The sequence below is a fragment of the Rhopalosiphum padi genome, chromosome 3, assembly GCF_020882245.1.
Source record: "Rhopalosiphum padi isolate XX-2018 chromosome 3, ASM2088224v1, whole genome shotgun sequence".
NCBI classification, from domain to species: Eukaryota; Metazoa; Arthropoda; class Insecta; order Hemiptera; family Aphididae; genus Rhopalosiphum; species Rhopalosiphum padi.
Window position 1 is genome coordinate 22,083,132 of NC_083599.1, and position 21,189 is coordinate 22,104,320.

Genomic DNA, 21,189 nt, shown 5'->3' on the forward strand with positions numbered 1-21,189 from the left:
AAAAAAAAAGTGAGACTTCTCAGACCATGTTACTATGTTAGGGCACTATAGAATTTCTTTAATGCTTTAATCACGGTTTGGTCGAAATCACTGTGATCTGCTAGTGCAATATTAAAATCGTGGCCGAAATTGAAATAAAAATGCATTTATTATTATTGTGTATGGATAATAATATTATGATCACGAATATTTAAATGTTGAGAATAATAAATATATCACTATCTTCGTGGTTACAACCCATAGAGTACCTACTTTATGTTACAAAATATATTCGACCATATAAATTAGTTTATAATATGGTCGAAGGTTACAATCACGGTTGCAGCGATACTGCTATTGTCAGTTATCACCTTATCAGTAAGTTTTTTAATATTGTTATAAATTATTGTATTGTATTTGTGATGTATATTAATGTTATGTCTTATGAATTATGATTTTATGTTGTAACAATTTGTTATTAATTAATAATTGTATAGTTTGTTATTGAATCAAAAAAGCGTTTAAATTTCAAAATATCCAGACTCTACCGAGCAGTGCTGCATTACGTAGAATGAGGTTACATACAATGTAATCGTGTAACTGTTTGGCTCAATCACATCAAACGATATTATATCCCATCTACCTGCTAGCCACTAGGTATCTACATCATTGAGTATGGTTAACAAATTTTCATAGAATAAGATAAAAATTTTCTAATATTTTACTTAACATTGTATTTTCATAATGCATTAGTCTTATATTAATATTGTCTATATAAAATTTTAACAAAATTAATTTTTAAAGTTATAATTTCTAACTAATAGTGTACACGTCTTTCTGACAAGTTGTAATATTGTTAGTTAACAGTTTTTAAAATTATCATTATTTAATAACAGTGTAAATTATATTATACTCGTGTAATAAACACTGCTGTAGACTGTATTAAATCTTACATTTTTGTGTAGGACATATTGTTATAGATTTTCTGGTAGTAATGAATGATAATTAAACATCACTAGATATCTAATGTGGTGCTCATGTAATATTTGCATAAGCTAATTTATACTACTTTAAGAGTAGTTTACTTACCATTGAGTACCTATTATTAAAAAGCTCATCAAACAAATTATTAAATTATAAAAAATTATTTTCTACTTAAAATTGTAAAATACTAAAATGTTAGGTATAGAAAAAGTAAATATGTTCAATATTTATTTTCAATTTGAAATATCTAAATATTATTCTATACATATTATATATTTTGTAAAGGCTGCCTATGACAAATAACTGTTATTGATTTGCTGATCAGGAATTTGTGTATGATTATTATAGGTATTATTTTCTGTTTATTTATAATATAAATAAATTAATATCTCTAATACCATAGCTAACAATACTTTTAAGTATTTAACTAAAATATACAATTTTAATAGTCTGATATTATTAATAAAGTAAAAGGTTTACTTTATTTAATGAATAAAATAATTTTAGACTTGAAATCATGTTTAATTTAGTTACTTGTTTAGGTTGTACTTGTTATTGTTATTTAAATATTAGGATTTTAAATAACAATAAATGATTTCTATGTATACCTATTTTTATTATTAAATATATAATATGTTTATAAAGGTTAAATAAAAACCATTTAATAGAATAATATTTGCTATGTATTAAAATAGAGTTCAAAGTGAAATATTTTAAATTTAATTTCTATTTCTAGTACAATTTAAATATATAGGACAATAAACTAAAAAAATTAGGTACCTAACTAGGTTAAAATTGAAAATTATATTTAAAAACATTTTGTATGCCTACCTACTTAAAATTGTACACTAAAGTAAATGTGCGAATCAATTATATGCTTTTAGCTTTAATATTAGAGATATTGATCTATTATAAAATTTAAAACAAAGAATATTATTCCCTATCTAAGGTATTGCTTAGCTTCTATTGATATTTTAATTTTAAAGAGAGTTAAATCTATGTAAAAGTGATTTATGCCTCAAATAATATACATACTTATCTTTAAACTTTATTGAATATAGTTCTGTTTACTTTAATATTAAAGCTAATTACCTAAAATTAGTTCTACTGAACACACATTTCCTATGCTCTATGATTTTTAAGATATAGAGAAAAAATGTTGGTATGTTCTTTAAATTAATAAAAGTAAATGTGACTGGAATAAAAGTTTCTTGATCTTTAACCTGTTGTAGGTATCGCTATGTTTTTTAACATGATTGGTATCACGTTAACATTACATTAATGACTAACATTATCGTTTTGTTGGTCTTGTGAATTATTTAATGAACTTGAAATAGTGAAACAAAGATAGAATTGTTTATCTGATTATATCCTACAACAATTTGATTTGCTTTTATTAAAACAATTTTTATTAAAATTTTTATATAAAAAAATTAAAACAAAAAAATATTTTCTAGTATTGTATGCTGGACAAGTAGGAGTAGTATGTTCTTTACATACATTTATACATCATGCTAACACAATTGGTACTACAGATTTTGACCGATCATAATATCCACATGTTTTCGTATTGTTTTTATTATTATCTTAGTATAATGTTATTAGGATAAGAAGTATATGGAATTTTGAAACAATCTATTTTTATTTGGATAAGTGGTACCCAATATAAGTTTAGTGATAGTGAAACGCTAACATGGATACCAATGACGGGTTAAATTTTTTGTACATAAATATTTATCAGTATTACATTTTTTGTTTAATGACTCATATTCTAAATTCTAATGTATCTACTGATTTTATTATAACATCTAATCATTAGATTCTAATGTATGATGACTTATAAGTTATTAAATAGGTGAAATATTTTATTAATGCATTTTTATTTTTTAGATAAAATGGAGATCTGTGTCGATAGTGTAGAATCTGCTATTAATGCGGTTAATGGAGGAGCTCATCGATTAGAGTTATGCAGTGCATTAAGTGAAGGAGGATTAACGCCATCGCTGGGACTTTTAAAAACCTTAAAAACCATTGTTTCGATTCCTATTTTTGTTATGCTTAGACCAAGGAGTGGTTATGATTTCCAATTTTCAGATTTAGAAATTAAAGTTATTCTTGAAGATTGTGCTTTATTCAAAGATGCTGGAGCTGATGGATTTGTATTTGGTGCTCTTACTTCAATTGGCGATATTGATATTGCTGCATGTGCTTCAGTAATTTTAACAGCTCAACCATTACCTGTTACATTCCATCGTGCATTTGACGTAGCTACACAAAACCCAATAAAAATGGCACAAAAAATAGCTGATTTGGGTTTTAAACGCTTACTAACTAGTGGTAGAAGTCATGTAGCATTTGATGGAAAATGTTTAATTAAAATTTTAATTGAAACAATGAAAGATCGTCTTATTATAATTCCTGGAGCTGGTATTCAAGTTGATAATCTAAAAGATATCTTGGTCACTACGTTAGCACATGAATTTCATGGATCAGCAAAGGTCTTGAAACAATATTCAAATATAAATAATATAAAATTGCATTCAATTTTTAAAGAAGACCCCATTTATATTACGGACTGTGATACTGTAAAAGAATTACTTAATATTTATAAAAATAATTTAAAACTAGAATGATAAAAATAAGATATAATTACAAAATGTACCACAAATATTTTTTTATTTAATTCATATATTACATATTATTTAAGTACCTACTTTATGGTATATTAAATTTAAATATTTTTTAATAATGTTGTTACATTTCATATTTGTACTTATTACAAGACAATAATTATGCTCAATTAAAAACATAATTTTATATATATATTTATTTTTGATCAACTGTTATTGTAGATGTATGTAAAAATATACCAATAGAGAATAGAAATTACTAATTACTCATACTATAGTAGTTTTAGAGGAAAATTAGGTGACTAAAAAGTTAAAAACAATATTTTGCATAAAATGACATTCAGTTTTTCAAAATAGTACAAAAAACAAAGTTAAAAATGAAATAAAAGATTTGTATAATTAATAAAATAAATATACTCTAAACAGACATTGAGACATGTAATTATCCCCAATATGTTACTTTTTTTCAATTTTATAATTATTAGCATTTTAGCAATACAACAATCACAATAGAATCATTTATAGCCCATTTAAATAAACATATTATAATTGCATTTTTATACAAATACCTCAGTAATTGTAACGGGAAACAAATTGCTAAAATACCAGAAAATATTTTATTTAAACGTATTATAAAATTCTGTCAACTGAAATTTTGCAAAAATATATTTTATAAAAATATTACAATTGTTTATTCTACTTAACAGATATGAACAAATTACCTTTTAAGCTAAATATTGTATTAAAATAAATATTGTAACAATTGCCTTATATTTTTGTAAAATACAAAAAATGAACCAAAGGTCATAATCCTTAAAACTTTTGCTACTCATGCAGTCATGCTTAAAACGTAATTAAACATATCACCAAACTTGTCTATTATTTAATGATGATATTATCAAAATTGTATAATATTCTGTATTTAACTGTTATACAATTTATTTTATAAAATCAAGAACACAAGATATTTGGGAACTCGCGTCGTATGCTATCTACCTGAACTTTGATCGCGTTATATGTTATCTACCTTTCGGTTGATATCTACTTAATACTTTGTACGGAGACTAATATTGCAGGTGTAACCGTATAATTATAAACATCAATAATACACTCTACAGTCTACACTTTACACATATCATAGCTAGTAGACATATGACTTTTGTAAAAGTGGTGTATGCTTAAATTATTTTCAAATTAAATTATTTTATTAAATTATTTATGTAATTATTTTTTGTTAAATCAAAATGGAACATTTTATTGACTTTTATAGACATGTTATTTACAATGATGAATCTTGCACCAATTTTTTAAAACAATGTGGTGTCTTACCCACTGCTAAAGTATGCCAAAAAGTTAATTCAAAATAAAATATGGCATAAAAACACGTGGTGCCACTAACTTATTGGAACGGCAGTTGATGGAAGAGTGGTGACGTTCACTCAATGCATCAAAGAATCTTTTTGACCAGTTTTTTGAAGACATGAAAAAGAGTTCTTTAATGTAATTAATGTCTAGATGCACAGACGACACCAACAATCTACAAATTGCGGGGTGGAAAATTGTAGATAACATACAACGCCAACACACAATTTTGGTAGATACATTTTTCATGTAGATAGCATACGACGCGAGTTCCGATATTTGGGTAATATGACAGTATTAAAGTAGCTAAATAATGTATAGGTTGAGCCATTAATTATGACCCAAAAATAACTATGAAAAAAAGGTTAAATCTGAATTTCAGTTTAAATTCAGTGGCATTATATCTGATTAGTTGCAGCCTATTTACCATTTTAAGATGTTTTGATCATAAGGTACCTATAATATTATTATTGATTATTAAATATCTAATAACGACTAATTATACTATCTACTATAATAGATTTTTATATTTATGTTTGTTCCTCTATATATCATCTGTTATTTCATTAGTTCACCTTAATAGTTTAACCTAATTAAATTTTTTTTAAATTCATATACCGTTATTTTGGAAGTTATTTTCAAGTATTTTCAAGCCTTTTTTAGAATTTGCAAATTTAAACTTTCTCTGAATATTAATTTTCAGTAAATAGTAGTTACTGCCCTATAATTCACGTTGTACTAAACATGTAATAAAGACTATTTTCATTAGGTGAACTCTTTAGATAGAATATATTAATTTTGAAGTTGTGTGGGCAATTTTGTGACTTAAAATAACTTGAAAAATAACTCCATCTGCTATACAATAAATACACTCCCGGAACTTAGCTATGCAACATGCCAATATTTCTTTTACTATAGTTTTTTAATATTTTTCATTAAAAGTAGCAACGTTAACTATTTAGAATTACATTTGTAATAAAATAATATTGTGTACCTACCTACCTATTATATAAGTACCTTTTTCAAATCACCAATAATTGTGAACTTAAAAATCCAAATTTTGTCTTTCATAGTAGAAAAAAGAAAGGCCAGAAAGGGTATTGGATTATTCTGTGTACGATAAATTTTTAATAATATTATTTCAAATATTATACTAAAACTTTTATTTTATAATATTTCTCATAAATTTTAAAATTTCAACTTTTTAAAAAATCTGATTAAAACATCAAATTTTAATTGAAGTTGACAATTAAAATCTGTTTATTTTTACTTAATAGTACATATTTTATCAATTTCTTAATTATTTTTTATTGATACAGTGATAAATTGGTTTAAGAATAGTTCATTAAATTCAAGTTATCCTTAATCTGGTCTTGTTCAGTTACACCTGAAGTAAACACGTAACCTACAAAAAATAAAATATTTTATCTTTTACTAATTTACGATAACATAATATTATAATTTTTAACATTATATTTAATTTCCAAATCTTTTAAAGTAGGTAGTATGAATTTGTAATATTTTATAATATAATTAAAAGAAACCATTAAATGTCCAAAATTGTACTTGATTTTCAGACTTAATTTTTTGAAAATTATTATAATTCAATTGTATATAATATTCTAAAATCTAAAATAATTATATAATAATACTAAACAATATTATTAATTAGGTTAAAAATTAAGTATAATTTTCAAATATTCTTTATAGATAAATAGATAATATATAATATTCATAGTATATTACATCAAAGACAATTGTGATTTAATAGTTATATGGTTATAGTCTTATTATAGGGGCTAGAATTCTAGAAAATTAAAGTTGAAAATAAAGTACCTATAGAGTAAAATATTTTATAACTGTATACAAATACATACTATCATACTAATTTAGATGCTAATGTTTATAAAATATCATTATTGATAATTTTATAAGATAATTTTCTTTTTGACTTTCTATTTTTGATTAACCAATATCACTGAATGACTGAATCTGTTTTGGGTTCATACTTCATAGATCATAATTTATGGTTTTAATTTTATAAAGTAGGTATAGACATTGATGTAATTAATTCAAATATTTACCAGCAGATCCTTTGCTATCATCTAAAAAAGAAAAAACATATATTTTAAATTAATTTTAGTAACTAAAGAATATGTAATTACAAATACATAGGTAGTAGGTTTTTTTTTAGCTATTAATGCTATTATAATATTATAGGTTAAATGACAGGTTTCATCATGATCGTCATTTTAAAGAAAATAGGTACATCGAAGGTATATTTGAACTGTTCGCGATATTATACAGTAGAACCTCGATTAACCGTCAATCTCGGGACCAGAGCTTTGACGGGTACCTAATCGAAAAGACGGTTAAGCGTGCAACAACATTTTTTTTAAACATAGATACATATTATGTATTATTATTTTTTAGTAATTATGATATCCTTAAAATATTTGCACACAAAGAGACTAAAGACGCAAAAGAACAGTGAACACACGTGTAATTTATAACTAACTGACTTTTCAAAAACAAAATGCGATCACTATTAAAAATTACAATTAGCGAATTAGGTAACAGTTTTTATCTCACCCATAAAATATATATATATATATATATACATATGTATCTATCGCGTATCTAGTAGATATTACCGGAAATTTTCGGATTATATACATTATTATTTACTGCAACGCATAAGTAGTCACTAGTTCGTGCAAGTGTGGTCTGACGGTTAACCGAAAAAAGCGGGTAATCGGGGGACGGATATAATCGAGGTTCTACTGTATTTGAATCAGAGAAACAAACTCTTAAGTACCTAATTTATATTAATTTTTATTTTTAGTTACCTTATTTTTACTTTTTATTATTTATTTACTAATTAATAATTATTAGTATTATCAAAGCCCAAAGGTTATGAATTCATTAGTATTTCATTCTTAGATCTTACTGTATTATATATACTCCCCTCCCTCACGCATAACTAAAAGTTGTAATATATATTTTTCTTTTTAAAATTTATAAAAATGTTTTTAAAAACAAATAGGTATTGTTAAAATAAAAATTATATTGATGGTCATAGATTATAAATATGTACCTACCTATGGGATTTCGATGTAAATTTTTTGTTTGGATATTTATAGTATTATTAAGAACCATAGCAAAATTTAATACAGCCTAAACTCTAGGCCTTAGAGGAGCATTAAATAAAGAAGCATTTAATATTTACCTTTCTTAAGTTCATTTTCAGATTCTAAAAATGTATCTTTTTCTTGTCTCTTATTATCTAAAAAATCAATTTTAGATTTCAATATTTTAGTCAATATAAAAAATTCCTGTATAATAATTATAATAATAATTTATTTAGCTAATAATTCAAATGTACACTTCTAGTTATAAATGCATAAGATACATATGTTTGTCACTCCTCTTTAAGCATATAGCTTGTTTTTTTTTTTGAGAGGGGGGTATATAAGTATGAGTCAATACATTATGAATAGCGAGATAAAATAAAAAATAATTATAATATAAGTAAATCATTTAGATAATTTAAACAAAGAATATAATAATAATTTTCATTTATATTATTTAACATTTTTATAACAAATCAATAATTGAGAAATCTAAAGTTTTAATAAACGATTTAAACATACAAAGATTTTTAATGAATATTAATAGAAAGCTGCCTACATTTTTGATTAGCTGCGGATATAGAACTTTTTAGACCAAGTTGTTTTTTAAAAATAGATATATTAATATTTTTTTTTGTAATGTGTATCATATGAGTGGATAGTGATTCACACTGGCTAGATTATGCTTAAATTTGTAAAAACTTAATAGTATATGTCTAAGATATAATTTATAAATACATAGAACGTTAAGCTCTAAATAAATAGAGCTATTGCAATAATACATAAGTTTCAATAACAAAAATTGTATTAATCTATTAAGGGTGATTTTTAGTCTATAAGTATGAAAGACATATGCTTGTCCCCAGAAACAAATGCCATAACTTACAATAGATTGAACTAAGGATAAAAGTAGTAAACGTTTTATATTAACAATAAAAATGAACGTGATTATTCTCTTTTGAGACACCGTGAAGTTAATGTAAAACATAGGTATTACATTTTATGAGTATCATAATATATCTATACCTATTGACTATTAATTAATAATAATAATTTATTAAAGTTCATTATTAAATGGCTGTCAAAGAGGGGGAAAAAATAAAATTTTTTGCAAAATCTATACCTATTTGATTAGATCTGAGAGGTGGTAAAAAATAAAAATGTATCGATAATTTAGTTTATTCTCTTAGACAAATAATCAAAATTATTATTAAGTGATAAATGGTAATTTTAAACAAAAAAATTTACCAGTTTCGGTTGTACTTGCATGAGTATTGCCATCAACTATTTCAATAAAAAAATAATTCAATATTTTAAATAATTATATTTAATATTTTCAAGACAATTATTATAACATTTTTACGTATAAATATCTACACAATATATATTTTAATCAATATTCTTTATAATTACAATTATATTTAGTTTTATATTAAATAAATACATTAGGCGCATAATAACTTATTATATTTTATAATTATACATGATATGTACCTAGGTATTACTACGTATTGTTTACAATTCTTGAGTAATCTAAATAAAACATGTATAATATCTTAAAATAATAAAATAATAGTTACCTAATAATTGTGACGAATAATGAATCAATGCCATGCTGATACATAACACTATAAATATGGTGTTTAACTTGAATGAAAGCAACGCCATTTTTTTCTGCGAATATGAATTGAATTGCTTTTCAATACAACTTCTTAGGTACCTATAACTGTTTGACAACGAATGATAGTAGTTATAATAATTATAATAAAATTATGAGTCACTAAAATTTAAAAGACGGTCCGTTGATTCAGTTGTGTTTATTTGTTTTCAATGCACATACATGCGCCATAAAAATCGCGTTTTGTAGTAACTTCATTTCTTTAGTATAGTGGGTAAAAACAGAAAACGTTTAAATAACGTACCTATAGCCATAGGCTATAGTAATTGAATATAATTGTTCTTTCATTACTACGGCAGGAGGATAAAGTTACTTGTATAAGACTTGCACACTAGATTTGATTTATAAGTATATAATAATTATTTATCGGTATGGTATAATATATTATTCTTAGGAAAAAATAATTTAATAAAATGTTTAAAAGTTATAATGCCGTGTACATTGAACAAACTATATTTTTATTGTGTATAATGTTAATATTATAAGATTAATTTAAAATTTTGAGAACATTTAAATTAATATTTGATAATACTAAACACATAATATGAATAATATAACATGCTAAAGGACGTGTAAACGTATACGCAATATTCAATGGAGGATATTCTTAAAAATATAGGTGTAGCGAAACATTATATAAGAAGTATCCACACACCCACAATAATAATATTCATCCATATAACATCCCATCTACTGAATAGTTTATTCAACACGTTAAACAATTAAGTAGTTATTATTATACTATTAACATTAACACATTTCAAAATATTATTCTGTATTATTCACATACGAAAAATTACACAGACAACCCATTCCACCCATCTCTAATTAAAGGTGTAGCGCTTGCTGCACCTCTATAGGTAATATTTGTATTACAATAAATTACAACTATCATTTTTGAAATAACCAAGGCAAAGTTTACCATCCATATTTTTGAATTCCTCATAATATATATTATTTCAAGTATTTTTATTTGACCATACCCATTGTGGATGACATCCACAAGTTTAAAATGTAATAGCTAATTAGCAAGTATTTTGAGCATTATTTTCTTTGGCAGAATTTCCGAGTTATTATTTCATTCGTAAAATTATTAGATTTTAAGATTACGTTTTCTGATACTGGTAAAAGGTACGGTGTAATTTGTAATCAATATTTAGCCTTTAAAATAAAAGCTTTTAGCTTTTAAAATATTAAATTCGATTTTATTAAGTATTAACAAAATATCAGTCAATTTTAAATTCTAATCTCGACCCTTTTTCTTACACGGATACGTGAATTTTAAAATTAAGAATAAATGTAATTTCCTTTGATAATTGTGCGAAGTGATTAAACGTCTGGGATCGTATTCTAAAACCAATCGCATAATTTAATATTTTTTTTCATAATATTATTATGTCTTATAATAGGGTGACCATACGTCCCGTATTATACGGGATTGTCCCGTTTTTCCACTTTGTGTCCCGTTGTCCCGACAAAAGTTATACGGGACGCATTTTGTCCCGTATTTTCAAGTAGGTCCCGTATTATTCCCGTTTTTCTCTTTATTGTTAATTTATAATTTTATAATTTTTTTTTTTTTTTATTCTACGATATTTTTGTATCACAATATTCAATAAAACATCTAATCTATACTTATCAGAATTATTTTTAGATTCTTGTCTTAACAATAAATTATTATAATTGCTGCGAGTTGAAAATAGAGAACTAATAATGTCACATTATTATCGACACGTTAAACCGACGATTATAAATACTAATGATATAACGATAACGTACAAAATGTTATTAATATTATTATATTGATGTGTGACGTCGTCTACTAAATAAGTACAATTCCATTCACCACAACCAGTTTGTTGTCAAATATAATGTCTATTTTTATTTTATAATATCTATGTAAAATTATAAATATAATTTGTTATTAATATTTATACGTGAGTGTCGAGTTCACGATGACATTCACAGTGTAGTCGTAGTCGTAGTGACGTATTGACGTGTCACGTGTAGTTTATTAAGCTTATTTAAAATTCAGTGTACCATAATACCTAATTTGTTTTTTAAAATGCCCAAAAGACGGTGCGTTTTTACTCCACAATTAAAATTAGAATTTCCTTTTTTACAAGATGCTGACGAAGTAGGAAAAATATTTTGTACCATATGTAAGTCAGTGTTTTCTATAGAACATGGTGGACGTTCAGACATAGGTAACACAACATGTTACAAAAGTAAAAAAACATTTACTGGCATTATCAGCTGCATCAAAACACGAAAAGGTAACTTCTTTTTTTTTAAAAAATGATCCGAGTGGGTCCACTGACGAAAGTAGACGTACTGCAGCACAAGAAGGGATATTCGCATTTCATACCGTGATACACAATCACTCATTTCGATCAATGGACTGCACATCATCTCTTTTAAAACAAATGTATAATAAAAAATTTACATGTGCGAGAACTAAGGCTGAATCGATTGTTTTAAATGTGTTAGCTCCTTTCGCCATGCAACAAATTTATAAGGAAATAGAAAATATAAATTTTGCTACAATTATGATAGATACTTCTAACCATAAGAACCTAAAAATCGTACCAATTTTAATACGTTATTTCAAACCAAATTCGGGAATACAAATCAAAGTTTTTGAAGTAACAAATTTAAAAGGAGAAACAGCAAATATTTTATCAACTTATATAATTGAAAGTTTAAAAAAGCATAAGTTGTCAGATAAAATTGTTGCATTTTCTGGAGATAATTGCAATACTAACTTTGGAGGTGTTTTAAGAAAAGGATCAAATAATGTTTTTTCAATTTTAAATAACAATTTAAAAACGAATATTTTTGGAGTAGGTTGCGCTGCTCATATTTTGCACAACGCTATGCAATCAAGTGCTGATGTGTTACCTATTGATGTAGAAATCATAGTTAACAAAATTTTTCAATTTTTTCATATCTATACAGTTCGAGTTGAACATTTGAAAGAGTTTTGTGAATATGCAAATGTTGAATATAAAAATATTCTTGGAAGTGTAAAAACTCGTTGGTTATCCTTATTACCTGCAATAACAAGAATTATTGATATTTACCCGGGCTTAAAATCATACTTCGAGAAACAGGAAAAGTGTCCTACAATATTAAAATCGTTTTTTAACGATCCTATGTCTATAGTGTGGTTTCATTTTTTACAAAGCCAATTAAAGGTTGTCTGTGATACTGTAACTAAAATAGAAGGAGATAAAATATCAGCCTGTGAAGTTGCAGAGGAATTAGAAATTTTAGTTGGAAAAATAAAAAATAGAAAACATCTAAACTTCCTTACAACAAATATTTTATCGCTTTTAAATGATTTAAAAAACAATAATATGTATAATGAAAGCTCATTCAAAAAAAGTACTGATCTATTTTATAATACTTTTTTATCTTACGTAGAAAAATGGGGTTGCCACTTTGACCAGTTGAAAATATTTCATTGGGTCCAACTAATAAACTGTCCTACTTGGGAAAATGTTCAAAAATGTATTAAATTTCTTATGGAAAACAACCGAAATAATTCTAACATAAAATTAGATGAAGATAATTTATTTGATGAATTCAGTCATGTAGAACAAATTTTTAAATCACGAATTCATGAATGGCAAAAAAATTCCGCTAAAGTAGAAGTTAAGTGGTGTGAAATATTTGAATACACTAAAGCTCATAACATTGATACAACTAACATATCAAAAATCGTAGAATATTCTTTGGCAATTCCTGGTACAAATGCTGCAGTAGAACGGATTTTTTCAACCATTAATGTGTTGTGGACAGATGAAAAAAATCGATTTTTGGTTGAAACTATCAAATCAATTATAATCGTAAAAACACACTTTAAAAACTTATCTTGTAATGAGTTTTATAATATTCTATTAAAAGAAACTAGGTTACTTGATGAAATCGGTTCAGCACAAAAGTATACAAAAACATCAAAAGAAGAAATTTACATGCCATCGTCATCAAAATAATTTTTTTTTGGACTTTTGTGTACATATTATACTTATTAATATTTTATTTGTATTTAAAAACTATTATACAACATACATTTAATTTGTTTTTTTTATATTAATATATTTAGTTAAAATTAGAATTTCCTTTTTTTTTTTTTTTTTAGTTAAGTAACTAAAGTGTCCCGTATTTTTATTTTATTTTTATGGTCACCCTATCTTATAATATTAATATTGGATATTTTTGAAGACTTTTGTTGTTGTTCTAATGAGTGATTTACATCCTAACCAACCTACATATTTAGAGTGAAAGACTGAACTACACGTGATAATAAATTATCCAGGTTGAAAGCAGTACTAGCTAGTAGCTATCAATATATTTGGAGCTGAAAATTATCTTACACACACATATCATATCACATAGTATATCATACATATTATTATATTGTACAGTTTCTTCTTTGCTTCTCTTGTAGTCTCGTCGTCGTAGTTATTGTTGTTGTCAGGGAGTCAAGTGAATTGGGTTGCTTACCCGGAACATATCGGGGGCCACATGACATTATTCTTAGAATTACATAGAATCTATGTCATAGATAATATTATCGATTAGTCTGGTCAAAAATGAATAATACTTCTTTATCATACAATTTTGTTAAGCTAACTGACAAATCAAACAATAGAACGACGGTAGGTTAGGTATAGACAACGGTTTACTCTCTCGCAGTTAATTATCTCGATCAAGGCTTTGCACTGGAATCATTTTTTCGTGTTTTGGGTTTTAGGTGTTAAAAGAAAATTTGGGTTATTGATTTCGGGTGTTTCAGGTTAACGAACTTTTCTGACTACGATTAAATATAAATTTATTCGGGTTGATTACGGTTAATTCGGGTGTTAAAAGGACCCATGTTTTATATCAATTAATATGAAATTTTTCTATTTATTTTCGAATTTGATATAATAATTTTATTTTTAAAGCAAATATAATAAAACAGAATATATACTTATCATTAATCAGTCATTTTTCACTGATATAGCACACATTTTTTTATATTTAATAATTCGGGTTGCGGGTTAACCCAAATATTAATTCTGGTTTTTGGTTAATTTGGGTGTTAATTTTTCAATCGGGTGTTGTATAATACGAGTTTGGGTCTTGCAATTTATGCGGGTTAATTCGGGTTTCTTGTTACGTTCGGGTGCAAAGCCCCGATTTTGATATTTCAATATCGATCAAAGATTAACATATCAGAAGCTGTATCTAATAGTCATCTAAGCATTTTCGAAATTTCAAGTTGTGCACGTGCACCACGTGTTGACTATTAACCTATCATTATATATTATTATATCATAAATTATACAAATAGTATTATTAATCACCTATAGTACATTTATATAATAATGGTTTTAGGATTACTACAATACGTTCTATGATTGTTCTATAGAAACACATATTTCAGAGACTAATTTTCTTATACTTATCGTATGTATAGTAAGAATAAAAGAACACAAAGTAAGTGTAATGACAAGAATTTCGAACAATTTCTGCAGCCGAAGTCGTCTTTAAATTACGTCCCCCCAAAAAAGATCGAGTCATAAACTAGGCAAATTGCGGCCCATGTATTTTTAAAACTTACGTAAAAGTCAAACTACGTTAAAAGCGGTTTATGGATTCAAATTTTCTTTTCACAAATTACTCAAAAATTATATTGAATATCGGTGTTGCATAGTTAAAACGTCAAGGTGTTTTTTGAAATTTTAATGATAATAGTATTTGTATATATGGTTCAAGAGATCACAAATATAGACAAATATTGAACAACAAATAAATATACAAAAACTTCATATTAATTTAAAAAGAAAAGCCGTTGATGATATATGTTCACCAGGCCATCTAAAATTTTTTGTTTTGAATCAAAAAATTAAATGTTGAATCTTTAACTTATTAAGATATATATTTAGTCAGAAAAGAAAAAGAAAAAAAATTATAATTAACATTTATAGACTAAGAAATGTACAGGAATTATCATACACATTTTTAATAATAAATTTCTTAATAATAAACAATAAAATAGTAAATACTAAAACCGATATTTTTAACCATAAGTACCAATATTAATACAATTATGATACAAATTGAAAGGAAAATACCTATTGATTTTGCAAAACTAAAAATCTTGGACGTAATTTAAGTATGAATAAAAAGTATTTAAAAATATACCCGGGCCGTAATTAATCTAAGGTATTATTTATTCAAAAGTTATAATAACAATTATATAGTATGATATAAATATATTTTATTATATTAATTAAATACTAATAAATAATAATATGATATTTGCATTGTTTTCAGAAAAATCAACCTAACCATAATAGTAAAAGTAAAATAAAAAAATGTCTTTAATAACTTTATTAAAGAACATAAAGCATAATTACATATAATAATATAGGTTGACAAGCCGCCTCTGCTAAGAATCTTTTTTATATATTTCTTTAGTGATTATAATAATCGATACAATAATTTTAATAATCAATTAACATAAAAATCATCTTCAAATTTTGCATTCGGAAGGAGATATTTTATATCTTCAGAAAGTTCAGGTTCATCATTTATGCGTATGTACTCAATACCTATATATATATATAAAAAAAATATATAAATATAATAATAATAATAATTTGCAATAATGTTATTTATCGAAGGCTTTATTTGTATTGCTCTTTATATCTTATCAATTTCATTTAATTTTAACTACATTTTAGATGATGGAAGGAAAAAAAGTCTCGGGGGGGGAAGTAAAAATTAGAATATTTTAAATAAAACTTATATAATCACTCTGTATAATATGTTAGTTTGGTGTAAATAACCAAAAATAAAATGATAAAATCTACTATTCACTTAATATTATACATTTATAGACTTATAGTTTATACCTAATATACGTTAGGTTGCTGTGGAAAGTCGTAGATAAAATTATGATAAAGTTAATAAAAACGATAATTTTTGGTTTTTAATTTTTGATCTACGATCTACGGGATCGGTAGTAGATTATACACATATATAGATTATAGGCTGATAGAACATGAAATAATAAAGTATAAAATACGGTGATCTCTTGTATAGTATAATATTAATATAGTATAGTGCAGTAGGTCAGTATAGGCGTGAGTGTGTGATAGGAGAATACCTATGTATATGTCAAACAGTATTAAACAGATTTTATTTATTTTTTAATGGAAATTTTAAAATCTAATAAAGGAAACATAAAAATTGCGCATGAAGGTTTTTTATACACAAATATTATTTCTTGTTATTAATATTATTATAACTGTTCTAGTTTGGGGGAAAATAAAATAGAACTTGAAGATTTTTTAAAAGCTATAGCTTAAAATATTAAGTTAAAGCTTAAAGTTTTATTTAAAATATTTCAATTTGTACTTCCCCCCCCCGGGACATTTTTTCCGGTACTTTTTTTCTGTTCCCTGTTTTAGATAACATAAAACATTGGTATAATGTGAATTGATTATAACTTGAAATATTTACCATATTTATCTCTATAAGTGTTATTCAAGTTTTCTATAAATATAATTGTATATTTTAAATTAATTATTAAATATTTATAATTTATTTAGGATAATTATTACATATTTATGCATAAATATCTTAACGCATAGTACTTTTGTACTACAATCCTTAGATGTTGCATTTTTAACCAACATTTTATCATTATTGTAATCATAGGTTTTCGTCTTGATGTATCGATCGTGTTAAAGCAGCCGCGGTGTGTAGATTACAAAAATGAAAAAAAAAATGATACAGAACACCTGAATAAATGTTTTACAAATATATGTAATTAGTAACTGAAACTTTGCTAGTAACGGTGGGTATACAGAATGAGTACCTCATGATTTAAAAAGTATTAAGAGTTTGTAATGAACTAATGTCTATAATAAATGTGTCACATTTGAATTCAATAATAAATCATTATACTCTAAAAACGATTCTGTGATGCTGTATATTAGCCAATATTTCTTTATAAATATTTTTTTTTATAATATTAGTTACTTTGGTAGAAAAATATTTGAGAGTTTAGCTTAAGTATTTATATAGGCTTCAATAATTATTAGAGTGAGCCGGATTTGACAGGACAATCCATTTACGTTAAATTGAATGTTCCCCAGACCCCAGTGCTTGTTTGGTGTTCTTTTGTGAGATTTAATAAGTAGAAAGTTGAATTGGTTTCAAATTGAATTCAAATTGGGTATATTACTACTAAATGATATTATGTTGTATCATTGTCAAAACATGTTAATGTAGGAACTCCTGGGCCCCCACACGAGTCTTCTCAGTGGGGCCCAGTATTTCATTATATGAAACTAAATTAAATAAATAAATACTTAAAATATATAACTTGGTATAATTCGATTGAATTGTATCTTAGTTTGGAGGTAATTCAGTTCTGGCGTAATTCGTACGTTTGCTCGTACTGCTCGTAGATAGGAAAATTACCTTCAACTGTACATAACGCTCCAGTGCATATTTAGTGGTATTTTTTTTTTTGAAAAAAGTGTGAAGCTTAAAACGGAGTTTGAATGTTTAGTTATAAACCACCACCAGTTTAATCTGAGTGAGCAATTGGATTGGTCCTCCCGCGTTTGTTCGGTATATTTGTATAAGATAAAAATTAGAAAACCAATTTTTTCGCTTAAATTTCTAGTTATCGCAGTCACCGCAGTAATAAATCGTTTCTGGTTATAATCAACCTGTCAGCAAAGGATTGAATACTGCAATCGCCCTATCGGTGCAGTTTAATTCTTGGGAAAATCGGCAATAAAATATTATATGTACGGGTATTGGACATATACCATAGAATAAATTAATGTAATTAATGTATCCAATATAACTCATAAGTAGGTAATAATATCAATTATAAGTTATATTAAATGATAATATAATATTATTACATCAAACACCACATAAATAGTAGCATAATGATCAATAGTGTATACACTATACGTCATACATAAATACATTGCACATACCTACGTCCATACACACGTATAAGTATAAAATACTAATAACGTACTATACATTTTTTTGTATTTTATAATTATTATTACTTAATCGGCTAAGCTTAAGTGCTAATTTTATGGATTAAAGAAAGAGTATCTAAGTTTGATCATAATTTAGATATCATTTTAATAGACTGGCTTGTTTTGTTAAAATATGTTCTTCAACTTGATCTTTTTTAACGGTTAGGTTTTTGATGACGTTAGCTACATTATAATTATTGTAAATTTACATTTTTTAATTCGATTGAAATCAAATCTTATTGCTTATTCTGTACAATTTATTTTAAACAACCATAAATTGTATAAACGACAAAGGTTGTATTTCCATAACATTTATGTGTATTACAAACATAAATTAGAAGTTATATTTTGTACAAACAATAAACGATTTCTTTAACTAATACCAAATGTTATATATATGGGCGTAGTGAGGGCGGGGCAGCGGGGCAAGTGCCCTCCCCTTGCACTTCAAACTAAATTATATTTCTTATACCACACGTTGTAATGCATCAGAAAATTCTAAGCAGATTTTGCGAAGACTCTAGACGATTGTTATTGTTATAATTTAAAAATAAAATTATAAATAAATACTTTAAAAAAAAATTGAGTTTTAATGATTTAAAGTTGGACTACGCCACTGCCCCCCCCTGATTGAAATCCTAGTTACGCCCATGGTTATATATACAAATAAAAATATAGCTGACAGTCATCTAGGTTAGTGCATATTGGTAATTCAAATTGGCCAAGCAACCAGGAATTTATATACTATGATTTATGATTGAATTCAAATTTAACACATTGTCCATTACTGTAATCTACTAATAACGATGTAAGCTCACGCCTATTAAACTCGGTATAAGCACTACAGTACTACAGTAGCAGGGTGTATTCCTTAATTTTTTTTATGTAATATTAAAATATATAACGTAAATGATGTACATCTATACTTTTGAGGTTTTCATTTAAAAAAATGAAAATGATAGATCCAACATCATCCGAATTGTGCCAATCCACTTACATGCGTTAAAATATTTAAAAAGGTATTACAATTATTGTAGATAAATATTTAATGACAATTTTACTAATTACCATAGCGCAGTTTACTTGAGTAACTAGAGAAAGAAATATTTACCTTTTTTGTCGTCAGTTTCTAAAAAGAGCAAAATACAATATTATAGATTGATAATTTATAACTAATTTAATTAAAACGCCATGTACAAGAGATACAAGATGAACTAATATCGACTTGCTTTTAGGGGTGTAAAAGATACTAAAAATGTATAACAATAATAAGATAATATTTTTAACAAATAACACATATAGAATAAAAATAATTTTAGGAATTATAAATTGTTTTTCAGTTTTATATTTAGTACATATAAGTGATTTTTAAAGATGTCGCAATTTATGGTTTTTAGTTTCATAAGACAACATTATCTAAGGTTTCAGTATTTTTAATTTTTAATATGTGTAAGAACATCACACGAGATAGGTATAATAATTGTATTAATGTCAGAATGGTGGTGTTACACCAATGGCTTGTTAGGTAAATTCTTAATTTTTTTTATTTATAGCGAACAATATTAAATTAAAAATATTTATGAACACAAAATATATTTATTTTATAAGCATTTTAATTAATATGTTATGAACTACTCAACAGCAACAGTAATGAAACATAATACAATGTGTAATAGCTAGGTTTGGTTATTTATTGAAAAATTATAATTTTTTTCAGTAATTAGATTGAATTTAAACATTTTCTTTAAAAAACCAAACAACGTTTTAATCGAAATATTCATGACCTTAGTCCTCAGAAGATTACAAAACGATTTCAATGTGAATAATATTTTGTATATTTTATAAAGATAACTATGATAGGTACTATTTTATAATATATTTAATATATTAATTTTTATCATAGTAGTCATATACTCATACATCATTATTTTTTTATGCTTCTAATATATCTAAGAGGAAGGAATGTAGAATATTCAAAATATTAAACATTTCATCTTTTGAATTGGATCCCCGAATTCATGAAAAAAAAAAATATATTGACATTTTAGACTGCTGTTTTAGACAGATTAAAAAACACAGGTGAGATGTGAGACGATTCCAATTTGTAATATTTACCAGGAGCTTTGCCATTTTGGTCTAGAAAAATTATTATACATTTTGTTTATAATTATATATTTACACATAAATATACAACTAAATACATATAAATTATATATACAGTACTTATATTTTATGTTATAGTCGAAGTATAGGCATATTAACCAATTTTTTTCATTATCACGATTACATTAAGTTTGATATTATATAAATATACATAGTCTAATATATTTAATGAATATTTTTTATTTATTTATTAA

At 25.3% G+C, this 21,189-nt stretch overlaps 2 protein-coding genes across 3 annotated transcripts; both read left to right on the plus strand.

Moving 5' to 3' along the window:
• The first annotated feature begins 362 nt into the window (after positions 1–362).
• Positions 363–3,788, plus strand: LOC132927313 (copper homeostasis protein cutC homolog). 2 transcript variants are annotated; one of them, XM_060991826.1, is made up of 2 exons: positions 363–652; positions 2,854–3,788. In XM_060991826.1, the coding sequence occupies exon 2, from the start codon at positions 2,859–2,861 to the stop codon at positions 3,594–3,596; it is 738 nt and encodes a 245-aa protein (XP_060847809.1). In that variant the 5' UTR covers positions 363–652; positions 2,854–2,858; the 3' UTR covers positions 3,597–3,788. The 2 variants fall into 2 exon arrangements, with proteins under 2 accessions (XP_060847809.1, XP_060847808.1); XM_060991825.1 differs by having other exon boundaries at positions 364–636.
• Positions 3,789–11,174: 7,386 nt separating this feature from the next.
• LOC132927846 (uncharacterized) lies at positions 11,175–13,885 on the plus strand. Its single transcript, XM_060992434.1, is given in 2 exon segments — positions 11,175–11,970; positions 11,972–13,885. Coding segments are annotated over 2 exon segments (1,932 nt in total). The 5' UTR covers positions 11,175–11,829; the 3' UTR covers positions 13,763–13,885.
• The last annotated feature ends 7,304 nt before the right edge of the window (positions 13,886–21,189 follow it).

What these genes read in the sequence shown, in the direction of transcription:
- LOC132927313 (XM_060991826.1), top strand. Translation starts at nt 2,859, where the DNA reads ATGGAGATCTGTGTCGATAGTGTAGAATCTGCTATTAATGCGGTTAAT.